Source organism: Lissotriton vulgaris, chromosome 7 (assembly GCF_964263255.1).
Source record: "Lissotriton vulgaris chromosome 7, aLisVul1.2, whole genome shotgun sequence".
In the NCBI taxonomy this organism is placed as follows: domain Eukaryota; kingdom Metazoa; phylum Chordata; class Amphibia; order Caudata; family Salamandridae; genus Lissotriton; species Lissotriton vulgaris.
In genome coordinates, this window is record NC_141695.1 from 50,296,193 (window position 1) to 50,314,004 (window position 17,812).

At 39.6% G+C, this 17,812-nt stretch overlaps 1 protein-coding gene across 2 annotated transcripts in view; it reads left to right on the forward strand.

The window, feature by feature from the left end:
• LOC147700700 (ribonuclease-like) overlaps positions 1–6,435 on the forward strand; it is a 50,490-nt gene extending 44,055 nt beyond the window's left edge. For both annotated transcript variants that reach the window (XM_086929729.1, XM_086929731.1), the window contains exon 2: positions 4,383–6,435. In XM_086929729.1, the coding sequence (XP_086785855.1) occupies positions 4,411–4,884 (474 nt within the window). In that variant the 5' untranslated portion in view covers positions 4,383–4,410 and the 3' untranslated portion in view covers positions 4,885–6,435. The remainder of the gene's footprint in view (positions 1–4,382) is intronic.
• The last annotated feature ends 11,377 nt before the right edge of the window (positions 6,436–17,812 follow it).

Below are 17,812 nucleotides of genomic sequence, written 5' to 3' on the forward strand. Positions count from 1 at the left end.
TGTCAAATCCAATTGGTAATAACATTAAAAATGTTCTACTATTCTGTGCTTCCACACATATTCGAATAAAAATGGTATCTCACTTGTGTGGGGAGGCATTGTGCCCGTGAGTGGAAACGTTGCAAAACTCACCATGGATGCGTCCCATTTTTTCACTGAAAGCTGACCTTTTTGTTGAAAAGGGTGCATGTGGGAATGTTGAGGTCTAGCTTGGCCGGCACCTAGGGAAATTTAGCAAACTTTTGAAAACTAGACACCTGGGAGAATCGAGAGTGGGGTGATTTGCATGGATCTTAACAGGATTTAAATTAAATTTAAATGTACCCAAACTGTCTTGCAAACCTCAAACTTTCACTAAAATAAAAAAAACTCTCACATTTCTGTGATGGAAAGTTTTGGAATCTGTATGACCACACATTTCTTTCCACCCAGCAGTAAGACAATTTGTTTCCTAGTTGATGAGGGATATACATAAAAAGAGGTTTTCTCCTCTTCCCAACTCAGAAGGCGGTGGCAACTCATGTACATACTGTTTCCATTATCTAATCTCAGAGACTGCATACCAGTGTGCGTATTAGAGATGTGCCAGTAATATACACTATGAGGTATAAATGTTCATTATTGGTAGTATTTGTGAAAATTTTTAAAGCTATAATTGTAAAAGAAATCTGTTATATAGTGTGCCGTGGTTTCCTGCTGTACGTTTGTGGTATACTGTACATGCAGATGAGAAGTCAGTATATAGTGGGCTAATGGCTGTGTTTACCAAAGGTAAAAGGCAGTCATGCAGTTTTTAGCAGAGTTTGGCTGCTTTCTGCTTTTCACTGCATTCTGGGCAATGGCCTTTGATATAGGTAAGTATTAGGTTTTATTATCGGTCATTACCTATTAACACTTTATTAATGGTAGAGAACAAAGGACCGCGTCTCTTCTTCGAGGATGACACCCCCCAAGGGATGTCATACCACTGCATGTCAAAGATTCAGCATGCAGGACCTCGTGTCACCATGGAAGGAATTCTCCTCGAATTTGAAGGGGGACATAAGGTTCTTATATACTAGAGAGGTCACTCCGGGTTTCTTGTAGAATTGATATGTTTTGAAAACAATCATAAATATTTGTTCCAAAATGTGCGATCATACACAACGGGCTGTTGGGCAAAGATAAAAAAAAGTGGTGACCTTTATACAGAATAATTATTCTGTTGCTGAGGACATGTTTATGTACGTCAGGTACAGGGATTATGATAGCATACTAGGAGCCTGAGTGAAGAGGCAAGAGCAAGCTACTAGGTAAAAGGTCACCTGTTCAGAACTGTTACTGTTGTGTGTATGGGACAATGTATGTAAATAGGGGTATACATGACAGGACTAGCCTAAAGGACATGACAATCGAGTCACTCTTTGACACACACATAAAGTTTGACAAGATCTCCTCACACACCTGTCAGGCAGGTGTATGAAGGCATCCCATCAAACTTGATGTGTGTGTCAAAGTGTGACTAAACAGACAAAGAGAAAATAATAAGAAACCATCGAACCTAGTCAAAACTCAGGTGGCCTTGTTTCTGAAATAGGCTTTGGAGTCTGGCTCATCCTTGAGGCCCTAAGCCTCTAGTTCCACTCTTTGAAGAGTGTCCATTGGTTTTGTTGTGTAGTCATTAGCCAGACACATAATGACTTGTCATCAGAATGCACCGTGGTACTTCTGCAAAATACTGTCAAATTTTATGAAAGTATTGTGAAAGCACTTATAACTAAGTTAAAATGTCTTCTAACTCAAACATACTTACCCTGTTTACCTGTAATACCCAAAAGGATCATCTGCACTCCATATTGTGTAATCCAACCAAATTTCGTTCAAATACGTCCAGTCATTTTCATGCTACATGTGAGTAAAAATTCTGTAGGAAATACATTTGTGCTCATAAGCTTTTTGGGTCCCTCATTTTTTTTTGCACCCCCTTGATTGATTTATGCGAAACATTTCATACTCAGCCAATGTTGAAAGAGGAATAGGTCTGCAAGGTTTTGTGGTTATTCATCAAATGGGCACAAAGTTATTAGCGACCGAAATTCAGAGGAATTGCTATACCTAGAAATCCTAAGTATAACTAAGGAGTGGCCATCGACACTACTCTGTTATATTGTTATATTGGAAAAGATATATACTGGGTGACAAGGCATAATTACAAGACAGTGGGAGAGATCTAAAGGCTGTGGCAAGGAAGAGGAAGACTGGAAACAACAATAGTGAATAATCTGCATTATCTATCCATTCGGAGACAATGTCCAATATTTGCATTTTTAAGGGTCCAATAAGCATATTAACACCTTAGCTGCTTTGGAACGTCCAGTTCCAGTGCTGAACGTTCTATTGCGCAGGTGCAGTTGGAACGTCCAACGGCCGACGGCAGCACTCCCGAGGTAGTGGTGCCGTCGGCCGCTGGTATAGGCGCAGCGCTTAAGAGGTTATTCTGGAGGTTCGTTTGTGTCCTGGGACTGACAGCAACCTGTTTCCCTGTGAACGGGAAACAACTTTGCCTGCAAAATTACTTGATAGGCTGCAGGACCCCACAAAGTGCTCCCTTAGCAAATAACTTACCATCAACCCCACACTCTGCCTAGAGACCAATGATGGGAAAGTAAATCTTATTAAGACTCCTGTCCTTTTATCTAAGCTACGAGTTGCACCCTCCCAACACCCTCCCAACAAATAAAAAGAAGTGGAGAAAAAAGAGACTTTGATGTGTACCCCGCTCTTTAGGTTATACTGGCACTTGCAAAGGATTACCTACAGAACACAAAGTCTATGCTCTTTATTACTGCAACCAAGTGAACAGGGTAAAATTACATAGTCAAAGTACTTGGAAGATCCTAAAAAATGGCTCCACAGGGAGGAAATGATTTACCTTTTTTTTAGGATTATAAAGCATAGTCATGTTGCATCCAAGAATATGTCGCTCTGATTCGAATATAACATTTAGGTACAGCTCATAAAGTTTCTGGATGTAAGTGAAGAGTGCACACAGTTCATTATGCATCCAAGTTATGATTTAAAAAACATGTTGTGAGGACACAGACTTCTCGCCCACTCCACATATGTATTTTAAGTGCAATCTTCCTTTATTAAATAACACTGATGATGATGATGATAATGATGATGATGATGATGATGATCAGCCACTGAAGCAACATATGTGATAAAATCTAAAGTCTTCTTTTGAAGAATCCTAAGTGCAGCAGGCAAGATGATTCTTTCTTTGCCACAAACAATCTTGGAGGGAAAATATATTCATTACTTAGTCACGACTTATGCTGAGAACTGTCCTTTAAAAAATCATGGACTTATTTACTTGTTTTTGACATAGGGCAGCATGGCAAGTCTTCTTGCTGAGCTGCCCTGCATCAAAATGGAAAGGCAGGAATGCTCTGAATTTATAGCAGTATAGCGCATTCCTGTCCTTTCCCCAATGCCAGCACACAATTGGCTGTCTAGCATCAATGAAGGCACCCTTTTGTCATTATCCAAAGGTGCCTGCGGTGTAGGCAGTATATTTTTGTGCAGGAAGGGACATCTTCCTGCATAAAAACAATCAATAGGGGCGTTTTCCTCTTTCTTTGTGTGCTGCAGAATGAAGCACACATAGAAAGAGGAACAAATGAAAAGCAATACAAATATTTCTCCTTGTTACACCTGCTTTGGGAAGGCATACAGTTTTGATCCATTACCAACTTTACAGATCCTTGTAAATCTGGGCATGCGTTATAACCCATGGGTGTTGCAGAGGAACACCCACCACAATGTTCAGGGAACTCCTCCCTGATGCAGTGTAAAGCAATGCAGCAACTTGCGCTGCGTTGCCTTACACCATATCTACGAGGCCATGAAAAGTCACACACAGTGGCTTTTCTTGGGTTTGTAGATATGCTTCTGCACTCTGCGCTGTCAGAGCGTCATAAAAAGTGATGTACTGGCAGTGCAAGGGGCTTGTGAATAAGCTGCGAAGTTCCAAATGTTAAGTTCATATATTTTCTCATGCCTTCTGAAAGACACTCACCAGTTTGCAAGTTAAGCATGTGGCCAACATCTTGAGGTCTGCGCTTGATGGCATAGAGCATAAAGATGTAAGTGACAATTTAAACTGAGACAACGAAAATAAATATGATCAAATACAGTAGGTGAACGTTTCTCCACCATTTTTTAGGAACGATCAGTTGCTTTGATGTGCCTCAATTAAATATTCACACATTATTTTAGACTGGCTAATGCAAATATTTTTGACCATGCTAGCAGACTGACTGATTTTGAAATTATGAAATGCCTATTTTTAATGAATGGGGTGTATAACATTGCTAATGTTGCTTCTCCCCTCTTTTTAGTGTTAGATCCAGGTTATCTGTCACTGACATGTCTCTGATACCACTACACGTACCGGTCCTGCTACTGGTGGTGGCTTCTGTCACTTGTGCCTACCAACACTGCAAACCACCTGCCGGAGAGAATGCTTACCAACAGTTCCTTAGACAACATTATGACAATCCAAAGACTTCTGGTAGTGACTATTGCAATAAAATGATGCACCTGAGGTGTATGACTAACCAGGATTCTCCAAAGACGAAATGCAAAGAAACCAACTCCTTTTCCCATGCCACCAAGACACAAATGCAAGCCATCTGCGACAAAGCTGGTACACCTTATAAAGGTAGCAAGGAACTGAGAGTAAGTCTTCAGCCTTTCAGTGTCACAACCTGCAAGAACAAAGGCAATCCATCTGTGCATCCCTGTGACTACAAGGGCAGCGCCACCACCAGAAAAATTGTCATTTCCTGCAGGGGCGGGCTCCCCGTACACTTTGATGAAGGAATAGTTGTGCCAAACTGAGCATAACCATCCTTCGCTTTTGTCTGTAATAGATATGGTGGTTGGTGCAGCAATTCATACTTCCAAAATAGTTTTTTTTAAAATTTTAACACATTTTAACAAAAATTGAATACAAAGATACAATAGTGAACTGTAACAACAGAAACAGTACAAAGGAGATATTGTGTATTGCCTTTGGATATTGTCTAGAAAGCACAGGCTATTTGATGTAACTGTATACTTCCATTTTGACTAATAAAAGGCATGACAACTTAATCCAGACATAAAGAACTGGATACAACTTTCTGGGAATTTAGACAGTTATCTGTTTGAGAATTGACGTCTGTTCCTCTAGTTCAAATTCTTTGGATATTTAGGTGAACACACTCCATATGGCCATACCATACCACTGTTTTAACGTCCATTTACAATTAAGTAAGTTCAAATAAGTGTTAGCAATAAATGTCTTACTTTCCTCAGAATTGCCCCAGAATGCTCTGTAAAGTAGAATATCTGTCATCACATCAAATCAAACATAAAAAGAGGTACATTCTAAAACAAAATCTAACAGCAGAATATTGAACACATGTTTACTCTTTTCGTCAAGTAAAATGCAAGACCTGTACCGACAAACAATATATTTAATGAGATGTGCTTTACATGGCCAAGGAAAACGTCATATCAAAAGCAAGATTGGGAAAACCTAATATTAGATGGGCCTATTGTTTTTGAATTTGTGTAATAACATTGCATGATTACATGCTGAACATTTCTCTTTTTCTGAACCCAGTACATTCAAAATATTTCCAACACTCAATACAGATTTTGCTGTACACAGTTTAGACACTCACCCAGCCTCTCGCCGACAATCTGAATTAAGAAGTCTATGTATTTGCATATACGAAACCTTTCTATTATGTGTCACAACCTGTGACACATAGGACAAAGGCAATCCATCTGTGCATCCCTGTGACTACAAGGGCAGCGCCATCACCAGAAAAATTGTCCTTGCCTGCAGGGGCGGGCTCCCCGCACACTATGATGAAGGAATAGTTGTGACAAACTGAGCATAACCATCCTTCGCTTTGGTCTGTAACAGATATGGTGGTTGGTGCAGCATTTCATACTTCCAAAATAGTTTTTGTTTAACATTTTAACATATTTTAACAAAAATTAAATACAAAGCTACAATAGTGAACTGTAACAACAGAAACAGTACAAAGATGATATTGTGTATTGCCTTTGGATATTGTCTAGAAAGCACAGGCTATTTGATGTAACTGTATACTTCCATTTTGACTAATAAAAGGCATGACAACTTAATCCAGACATAAAGAACTGGATACAACTTTCTGGGAATTTAGACAGTTATCTGTTTGAGAATTGACGTCTGTTCCTCTAGTTCAAATTCTTTGGATGTTTAGGTGAACACACTCCATATGGCCATACCATACAACAGTTTTAACGTCCATTCACAATTAAGTAAGTTCAAATAAGTGTTAGCAATAAATGCCTTACTTTCCTCAGAATTGCCCCAGAATGCTCTGTAAAGTAGAATATCTGTCATCACATCAAATCAAAAATAAAAAGAGATACATTCTAAAACAAAATCTAACAGCAGCATTTTGAACACATGTTTACTCTTTTCGTCAAGTAAAATGCAAGACCTGTACCGACAAACAATATATTTAATGAGATGTGCTTTACATGGCCAAGAAAAACCTCATATCAAAAGCAAGATTGGGAAAACCTAATATTAGATTGGCCTATTGTTTTTGAATTTGTGTAATAACATTGCATGATTACATGCTGAACATTTCTCTTTTTCTGAACCCAGTACATTCAAAATATTTCCAACACTCAATACAGGTTTTGCTGTACACAGTTTAGACACTCACGCAGCCTCCCGCCGACAATATGAATTAAGAAGTCTATGTATTTGCATATAAGAAACCTTTCTATTATGTGTCACAACCTGCAAGAACAAAGGCAATCCATCTGTGCATCCCTGTGACTACAAGGGCAGCGCCACCACCAGAAAAATTGTCCTTGCCTGCAGGGGCGGGCTCCCCGTACACTTTGATGAAGGAATAGTTGTGCCAAACTGAGCATAACCATCCTTCGCTTTTGTCTGTAACAGATATGGTGGTTGGTGCAGCATTTCATACTTCCAAAATAGTTTTTGTTTAACATTTTAACATATTTTAACAAAAATTAAATACAAAGCTACAATAGTGAACTGTAACAACAGAAACAGTACAAAGATGATATTGTGTATTGCCTTTGGATATTGTCTAATAAGCACAGGCTATTTGATGTAACTGTATACTTCCATTTTGACTAATAAAAGGCATGACAACTTAATCCAGACATAAAGAACTGGATACAACTTTCTGGGAATTTAGACAGTTATCTGTTTGAGAATTGACGTCTGTTCCTCTAGTTCAAATTCTTTGGATGTTTAGGTGAACACACTCCATATGGCCATACCATACAACAGTTTTAACGTCCATTCACAATTAAGTAAGTTCAAATAAGTGTTAGCAATAAATGCCTTACTTTCCTCAGAATTGCCCCAGAATGCTCTGTAAAGTAGAATATCTGTCATCACATCAAATCAAAAATAAAAAGAGATACATTCTAAAACAAAATCTAACAGCAGCATTTTGAACACATGTTTACTCTTTTCGTCAAGTAAAATGCAAGACCTGTACCGACAAACAATATATTTAATGAGATGTGCTTTACATGGCCAAGAAAAACCTCATATCAAAAGCAAGATTGGGAAAACCTAATATTAGATTGGCCTATTGTTTTTGAATTTGTGTAATAACATTGCATGATTACATGCTGAACATTTCTCTTTTTCTGAACCCAGTACATTCAAAATATTTCCAACACTCAATACAGGTTTTGCTGTACACAGTTTAGACACTCACGCAGCCTCCCGCCGACAATATGAATTAAGAAGTCTATGTATTTGCATATAAGAAACCTTTCTATTATGTGTCACAACCTGCAAGAACAAAGGCAATCCATCTGTGCATCCCTGTGACTACAAGGGCAGCGCCACCACCAGAAAAATTGTCCTTGCCTGCAGGGGCGGGCTCCCCGTACACTTTGATGAAGGAATAGTTGTGCCAAACTGAGCATAACCATCCTTCGCTTTTGTCTGTAACAGATATGGTGGTTGGTGCAGCATTTCATACTTCCAAAATAGTTTTTGTTTAACATTTTAACACATTTTAACAAAAATGTAATACAAAGCTACAATAGTAAACTGTAACAACAGAAACAGTACAAAGATGATATTGTGTATTGCCTTTGGATATTGTCTAGAAAGCACAGGCTATTTGATGTAACTGTATACTTCCATTTTGACTAATAAAAGGCATGACAACTTAAACCAGACATAAAGAACTGGTTACATCTTTCGGGGAATTTAGACAGTAATCTGTTTGAGAATTGACGTCTGTTCCTCTAGTTCAAATTCTTTGGATGTTTAGGTGAACACACTCCATATGGCCATACCATACAACAGTTTTAACGTTCATTCACAATTAAGTAAGTTCAAATAAGTGTTAGCAATAAATGTGTTACTTTCCTCAGAATTGTCCCTAAATGCTCTGTAAAGTAGAATATCTGTCATCACATCAAATCAAACATAAAAAGAGATACATTCTAAAACAAAATCTAACCGCAGCACATTGAACACATGTTTACTCTTTTCGTCAAGTAAAATGCAAGACCTGTACTGACAAACAATATATGTATTGAGATGTGCTTTACATGGCCAAGAAAAACCCAATATCAAAAGCAAGATTGGGAAAACCTAATATTAGATGGGCCTATTGTTTTTGAATTTGTGTAATAACATTGCATGATTACATGCAGAACATTTCCCTTTTTCTGAACCCAGTACATTCAAAATGTTTCCAACACTCAATACAGGTTTTGCTCTACACAGTTTAGACACTCACCCAGCCTCTCGCCGACAATCTGAATTAAGAAGTCTATGTATTTGCATATACAAAACCTTTCTATTATATTTGTGAAGTAGGATATCTCTTTCCCAGATCCTCCCACATCATAAAATGTACTAATATATGCACACAAATAATTGTGATAAGCTATTTTAACCAATATTTTTGGATATGTTTAAATAACTTGTGGGATCTTTGAGGACCTTAAGCCTTTATGGTGTATTTTGTCTGTAAATTATCTTTATCAGTTAAAATGTAACAGTTTCTCTTTCAAGGAATGTTTAACATACAGATACATTGTTTTTCATGAATGAAGGTATTCAAACCATCTGGAGACATAATATGTATTGTTATTGATTTTGTTAGATTGACTTTTCATCACAGTTAAATTGGCATAGTGTTACATTCGTTGGTTATCAGACGCATCTCAAGTCAAGTCACATCAAGTTATACTTTGTTATGCAACAGTGAGCCATAAATGTCTCACCGCCAAAATAAAACAGACTGCTGATTCCTAACTCCTGCGTCCTTTATTGACCTCTCGTGGGTCACATAATAAACTGATGCATTGTGGTATCAGTAGTCCAATCGTGGGTTACACTTCATCGTAAAAATGTCCCAACAATTCAAAGCTATAATTTGAAGTGTCAACTCATATAATAATTCATCCAAACGAAGAACAGCTCCGTGCATGGCAATTCCAATCACATGCCATACTGGAAAGAATTTGAACAATAAAGTCAAAACCAACCTTTTCAGGTATTTGTGTACAGTGGTGCGATTTTATTACTTTAATTTTACTAATTTCTTTTAGTAATGTTAGCCCTCAGGCTCGCTGTGCCTTCTCAGCAGCTTGTTCCAGCTAATGTTTTATAAATTGCAGTGGTGCCTCAAGGTACGGTAGCACATGGCCTGAGGTATCTTATCCCACCTCTACTACCATTAGCTGTTGTTTCATTAGTGTCTTGATTGGCCTTCCAGTAATAAATGGTGAAGTATGGCATCTTGTGTCTTAAACATCTGACTTTATGAGAATATATAATAATCTCGAGAGGACAACTATTTTCGACAATACCAGTTTCCCCATTGCTGAAAGAGGAGTCTCTTCCAGAAAAGGACCAATTGCCTCATCTCCATTTATCGGCCTGGTGCTCTTTCCTTCTAACAAATCTTGTGTGCTGCGATTGACTTGTCCTCCTTGGTACCTGAAGGTAGCGTGCTCCCACGAATATGGAATTGTTGGCAATTCAGGACTATTCGGTTTGGGTAAGGGCATGACTTGTCTTTGTTCACTAGATGGCTGGGCAGGTCACTAAACTGGTCCACCTCTTCTATGACCTGCTCCAGGTTCCTTGAGATGAACCAATGTGTAAGTCAATTGTGAAGAGATAGAAGGGCAAATATATCAAAGGTTTTGCATCACCCATTTGCCACACAAGGTTATGCATGGGGTTTGCAAAATCTAGATGAGATTTACCAAGCCTCGCAAGGCCACCTTAGTAATTCAGGCAAAAGGCAAAGAAGCGCAAGTCGCTGCCTTGCATTACTCTATCCCAGGGAGGCGTTCAATGGGTGGAGTGTGGGTGTTCCCACACATCCACCCATCGATTGTGGCACATTCCCAGGTATGCCATGTGTTCTAGACCTAGGAATGTATCAAAATGCTGTGCCTTTGAGGGGAGACTTAATGAGGAGAAAGAGCCTTGTTTCTCTTCAATTTTTCTTCTCTCTATAGTTGCTGCAGAAACAAGAAAATTTCTCAAAGGATTGTTTTTGTGCAGAAACTGGTCCCATCCTACACAAAAGCAATCCTTTCTGAAATGTAGGCCCCCTTGCACTATGGTACAAGGGATCCTGTGTTGGCACTAGGCAGACACATGTTGTCTTGCTGTGTTGCATTGCATGAGCAAATGATAAATGTGTTCCACAGTGTCATTCTTATGCCATTAGTAAAACTCTTTTCTCTGAATGGTGCTCCCAGTGTTTCCTTTGCAATCCACAGCAAAGTTGACTGAGGAAATTCTTGCCTGGTACTCCTTTAAACTGTTCAAGAGTCTGATATCACCTGAGAAATCTTGCTACACTATTTTCAATCATGTTAACTGTTGTTTCAAAGTGCTTCATCTCTGAGGGTGTCAGTTTCCTTAGCCCTGTCAAATTGATATAGTTCAAAGATTCATGTGTGTATCTTGTATCATTTGAAGAATACAGCTGTAGACATTGACTTAATAATTTAGACCAGCTATGGCTTGCTTCACCTTTTATGTTTCTTATTAGTATAAGGGGAGGATATGTTATTTCCTTCTCTATCATCTATGACAGGAGGCATCCTGCTCTGCAAACACGTTGTGTTTTTTGCTTTTTATTCTCTTGTGTCAAGAAATATCGCTTTGCTTTTTCAGAATGATATTTAGAATACCTTTTTCACGCCCTCACCCCCATGGTATTTTGAGGCAGTTACCCAGGATCTCTACTGTGAAGTCTTGCTAATGCATTTCCTGTGGGTCCTAAGCTGTCAGTAAAATAATTAATGATGGCTCCTTGTAGGTCAACTCTCAATGCCTCACCCCATAGACATATTGCCTGCATCCTACAGGTTGAGGTGCATGTGATGCAATTTAACTATGCTCGCATCTAACACAGCAGAGACCGGAGGTGATGGTTCTTTTGGAACAGATTTCGGCGCGAAAATGAGGGTCCTATCATAGTACCCCAGGTGCCGTATTTGAATATCTCCAACAGTATTGGCATATTGCTTTTTAACAAATCTCATAAGTAGGATCCCTGTGGGTACAGGCTTACCTTTCATCTTCAGAGGTATCAGAGAGGAATGCAACATTGATACTATTGAACTTTGAAAGCTGATTTGACAGAATTACTGGGATTACGTCTTTCGAGTCGTTTAATTTTTTCATATAAATTTGGACAAGTTTGAGCCTTGAGAAAGTCACAGTAGTGACGAAACACATGTTGACTGTTGCTCGTGTAGTCTGTAACAAGGTCTAGAACGCCATTCACATGATGGAGGAATTTTTATGATTGACATATTCCGGCCCTTATATAGTTTGAACTAATTATAATACATTGTTATTTCATGAAAAAAAATGACATAGATTAATGTACTTTTCATGTTTCCAGTGTTACGAGGAATCTCTCTTCATTCTCTACTTTGGGCTAGACTGACAGATTACTGTTTCAAATGAAATTTGTAATATTGTGGGTGTCAGGGCGTTCTTTGTAAAAGTTTCACAAGTTACTGTTGCTTCTTGTATCCTTGGTAGTGGGGTGTTTTTACCCTAAGTGGCACCAAACATACTTCTCTATATAAATGTTATTTTCTAACACCTACCTTATGAGCCCACAAATGTAGCTGTTTTAAGGTGCGACCCTTGTATCCACCACTACCTTCTTATTTTCTGCGCTCACATCTGTGTGTGTGTGTGCGTCTTTGTGTATGTAACACTGGAGTTAGTCTAAGCAAGAGTGCAGGTTGTGGACTGGTAAAAACAATGAATACTCCTTTTCTGTGGGTTCACAGCTCTTCATCTCACTTTCGGATCCTCATTGTTCAGCCAATTGTGAAGTTTACAAGACTACAGTCTATTGCTGCTGTTAGGTAAGGCTGTCTGGCAATTGATCATTGTTGACATTTGGGATGCTTTAAACACCTTGGGTGCTCATGAGGGCTCCCGGCTGTCATGAGTCACAGGAGGCGTGTGCTCATGACGGCCAGGAGCCGTCCGAACATTGCCGCTCCGCCCACGCGGTATTGATTCCCCGCCTATGCTAGGTAATTAATCAGTGGGCGGAGTTTGGACAGCTCCCGGCCATCATGGGTGCACGCCCACCGTGATTTATGTCGGCCAGGAGCCGTCCTCAGTACGGTAGCACCACGACCAGCCCCAATCCCCCCTCGCACCGCGGCAGAATGTGCCCCGCAGCGAAGGGGTTAATTTCTCCTCTCAGGTCAATGGGGTTTGATATTTGATCATGAAAGCAATCCAGAAGGTCCTCTTGTGATCTAATTGGGGCCTAAACCCACAACAGACCCAATGAGCCTCCACTTAAGTGACCCTATGTGCTCATTCTATCCACTCATTTTCTTTTAATCAAGGATAGTGTCCCTGGTTTTCTCCAAATTAGAACTCCCCTAGCTTGCATTGTTATGAATATTAGTTGAGCACACAATTCACCTTGTATCCAGGCTCTTGATAAGGATGGAACTCAGCTGACTGAGCCTGAGGTCTAGTTCAGTACGACGTGTGCAGTAGCTGATCTCTTAACTTTAGGACCCCTAAATGCCTTCTGTGAATACCGAAAGTCTTATTATTAGGATTTTTATCAGTTTAGTAGTAGTAAAGTTAGGACTCCTAACTTTAGGACCCCTAAATGCCTTCTGTGAATACCGAAAGTCTTAAAATTAGGATTTTTCTCATTTTAGTAGTAGTAAAGTTAGGATTCCTAACTTTACTACTACTAAACAGAGAAACATTCTAATTTTAAGACTTTCGGTATTCACAGAAGGCATTTAGGAGTCCTAAAGTTAGGATTCCTAACTTTACTACTACTAAAATGAGAAAAATCCAAATGTTAAAACTTTCGGTATTCACAGAAGGCATTAAAGAGTCCTAAAGTTAGGAGTCCTATCTTTACTACTACTAAACTGAGAAAAGTCCTAATTTTAAGACTGTCGGTATTCACAGAAGGCCTTTAGGAGTCCTAAAGTTAGAAGTCCTAACTCTACTACTACTAAACTGAGAAAAATGATAATTTTAAGACTTTCGGTATTCACAGAAGGCATTTAGGAATCCTAAAGTTAGGACTCCTAACTTCTGTGAATACCGAAATGAATAAGTGCCTTCTGTGAATACCAAAATGAGTAAGTGCTTTCTGTGAAAACCAAAATGGTAGTAAGTTTAGGATTTTCTCTTAAATTAGTTCTGTGAATAGGGCCCTGTGTGCTTTAGCTCTGCTAGCCAGTGTTAAAGTGCTAGTGCTCACTCCTCAGCAACCTTGAGCAGTAATCCAGGTCCTGATAATGGTATTGGTACCTTAAACATAGAAACCATGTTTGGGAAGCTAGTCGAGATTCTTAGGCCACTACACGAGAAGGTAGATAATCTAGCTAGGGAAGTACATAAGTTAAGTGGGCAGATTGACAAATGCAGTTTGAGAGACCAATTACTTCACCCAATGGTATCTACCACCACAACTAGGACCAGTGACCCGATTAATTCAGGCATTATTGGAAGTAGGACCTCATTAGCACCTAACATAACCAGGGAACATGGAACTGGGAAGGCTTCTGATGATTATTCACACCGTAGAAGGAATTCTAAGGAAAGTACTCCGCTAGCTCAGGTACCGCTATCCACTGAGTCTAATGATCAATTGAATCCAAGAGAAGACCCTATAACAAGCGTTAGAAAGTCACCAACAGAAGAAATCCCTAATGTAGGACCAGTGGATTTCTTGACACGTAGTACAAACAAGCCCCCCAGCATTTATTAATTTGCCGCCTGAATGTGGGGCTTATGTAGCAGTCCTTACAAATGTACCAAAACTTCGGGGAGACCAGACAGAAACCTATGAGACACTTACAAACAAAACACTACATTGGTTATCTAAAAATTGTGGTTTCCCTGTGGAAGGAGCAGGACAGATATTATTTACCCAAAGTGTAGGGTGGATTGGTCCCCTTACCAAAAGGTTTGATGCTGATTGCATACTAATTAATTTTAGGTCCCCTAATTGGGCGCAGAACACCTTATTAAGTGCCCCCCATCCATATTGTTGGTATTTTAATACAACCCTTTTGCCTGTGGGCTATTTTTATAGACACTTGATGGAGAGACACAACGCCAACACCCCTAATTTACATTATCGTAATTTCAATCAGAAGTCACAGCCACTAATACTACCGCCCACTTTACAATACCCCTACATAATAGATTTCAGGCACTTAGTCCCCTGGAGGATAATGACTGTCTCCTAGAGTGCGAGGGGACTACCCCGAAATATAACTCCCAAGGGTCCTGGTCTAGCACACCCGATAAGGAAATAATAAAAGATCAGTTTTCGCCTGTCCAACGACAACCAGAAGGCAGGCAGGGTGGAATGGGAACGTTCATTGCAGAGAATGGTAAATTAAATCATATACCCCCTGGGGAGGAACAGAATCTTGGGTCTGTACCAGCCGAAGAGCTGATAACCCCATTTGCCAACAGTGGCAATTTGCTTACACAAATTCCATCATTTAAGGTTACCTCCCATGAAGGATATACCCTTGTAAATTGGCACATCGCAGGACTGGGTAAGAAGTTAGATACACCATTTTGGAAGGATTTCATTTCCTCAGGTTATGATATAATCTGCCTGCAGGAAACATGGTGCAAAGAACCGATCTATGTGGAGGGTTATACCTTGCACTGGTTAAGCGTGGCTACATCGATGGTGGGAAGAGCGAAGGGTGGCCTCCTGTTACTTGTCTCAAATAAATTAACTGGGTGCAAAATTAAAAACTTCTCCCTAATAAATACGCAGTCAGGTAATGCGGATTGAGTTCATTAGGGGCAAAGACCTTGTCATAATCAACTATTACAATAACATTTTTAATAGTAGTAGGGGGATTTTATTATAGACCCTAGAAAAGGAGATGGATAGGGTACTGGCACTCTTCAGCAAATTGGCCATTATCGTATGGGTCGGAGATTTTAACATTCAAGTGTGCCCGTTGGCACAGACCAAGAAATATGGGTTTATGAAGGGTCATTGTATTGTTGATGACAAGAATGCTGATCTTTTACACTTTCCCCACTATGATGGCGAAATCTGATCTGGAATTACTTGATTGCTCCAAGAGAAGGGGTAATATTAGGTGCCCAACTTTTACTGGTCGGAACGCTGATAGCAATATTGATCACATCCTTATTTCATGCAATAGTTTTTAAGCAAATCTATGGATCTCCGAACAGGTGGTAAGCGACCACAATAGCATCTAGCATCTCAATTTCATTATTATGCTGGGGAAACAAATTACATAATACTGATGAATGTATCTCCAACATTATCCCGAAAAGACCTATTGGCATGAGGATCAAATGGGATGGAGTAGACCCTGCAAAGACTAAAGGGAGGTGGTAACCAAATGTCGGAAAGAAATTGATCGCTGTCTCAGCGATGAGGTCCACCCACATATACTACTTAATATTTTTTTTAAGATAAACAATTTAATCAAAGGTATATTAATTAGGGGCACCAAAAGCAAAAAAAAAAGGGTAATGTAGGATGGTTTGACAAAAAGTGCTCCCAGGCCTTACACAGTCTGAAATTTCCTTTAGGCACCAAACCCCGTAACCAAACACTTATCCATGACCTACGCCTTACTTATAGGCTAGTTAATGAGGAGCGGAGAATTGAGCTTTACGAGGAAGCATGGGAAAAACTAAGTTTGGCAGCAGACACAAATAACAGCAAGTTGTTTTGGGAGTTGTAAATAGTCCGTTTTTACAAAATGTTTGTACGCCCGAACTTACTTCATTTGTAAACTGTAATGCCTGGATCGAACACTTTTCTAACATTTTTAATCTGGATAGGGAGGCTTCAATTTTACCATTGAATTATGATTTTATGTAGCCTACTTTACCGCTGCTAATTAGTATAGAGGAAGTACATGAGGGGTTACAAAATAGCAAGGGGGGTAAAGCACCAGGCCCTGATGGGTCCCGATTGATTTATATAGAGATGAACCGGACCTCTGGGCCTCGATTTTAGCAAGGATTTTTAATGCTGCAGCATCAGGAGACTTCCCTCCTTCCTGGGGTCAGTCGTTGATTATTACTCTTTTTAAAAAGGGCTCTCGGTCCGAAGCTTGTAATTACCGTCCAATAACCCTGCCAGATTCATCCATAAAGGTTATGAGCAGGATTTTATTAAAAAGGTTGGAAACCTGGGCCTCAGACAACATGTTTTTCTCTCCAGTACAATATGGATTCAGGAAGGGCCTAGGAACCCTTTGAACAATGTGTTAACCTTGACCTGCTCATTAGTAAATACACATCAGCGAAGGGGGGCAATTTGTTTCTATGCTTCGCAGACTTGAGCAGTGCTTTCAATCTTGTGGACCATTCACTTTTGTGGTCCACGCTGCTCGAGTCTGGGGCCCCCAGAGAGATTGTGTTTTTACTGTCCAGAGTATAAGAGAGACTATCGTGCAGTGTACGATATGGGCCTACATGTGAACGTACCCCCTTTTTTGATGTAAGGAGGGGTATCCGGCAGGGTTGTGTGCTGGCCCCCCTTTTATTTTCATTATTTAATAATCAAATTAATCAAATTAATATTTTAGGCCAGATACCGGCTGACGCCCCAATGATAGATAAGAAGCCTGTACCAAGAAAATTAACTTAACAAGGTCCTTTGATTTGGATAATACCAAGGTGCAAATGGTTAAGTCATTCTGCTACTTTTGCTGGGAATGGGAAGTGGTTAGCTGAACATGGGAAAATACGCTGTAAGGTAAATAGGAACACCAACAGCATATTTTGATTTGCTACAAAACTTGGGGATCATAGCTTAAAGATATGTTAGCTATATACAAAGCCAGGTGTGTTTCCTCCACCCTGTATGGGGCTGGGGTATGGGGTCATTGCTGTGACAAATCACTCCAGCAAGATGAAAATAACTTTCTTAAACGGCTGTTGAGTGTCCCCTTGTCGGCTTCCACTGAACTAATACATAGGGAAGTTGGCATTAATTATATTCCAGATCTAGCTGCCCTTCGTCACTTACTTTTATGACATTCTATTTGGTCTAAAAGCAAAACTGTATTCACTCAGTCCATAATTAACGACTGTATAAAGTTGGACCATCGTTCCTGTATTCCCTGGCTAAGTTACATCCCACATTGGTTTGGTCTTTTATTCAACTGCGACATTTATACGGAGCCAGAATATCCTGCGCAGATA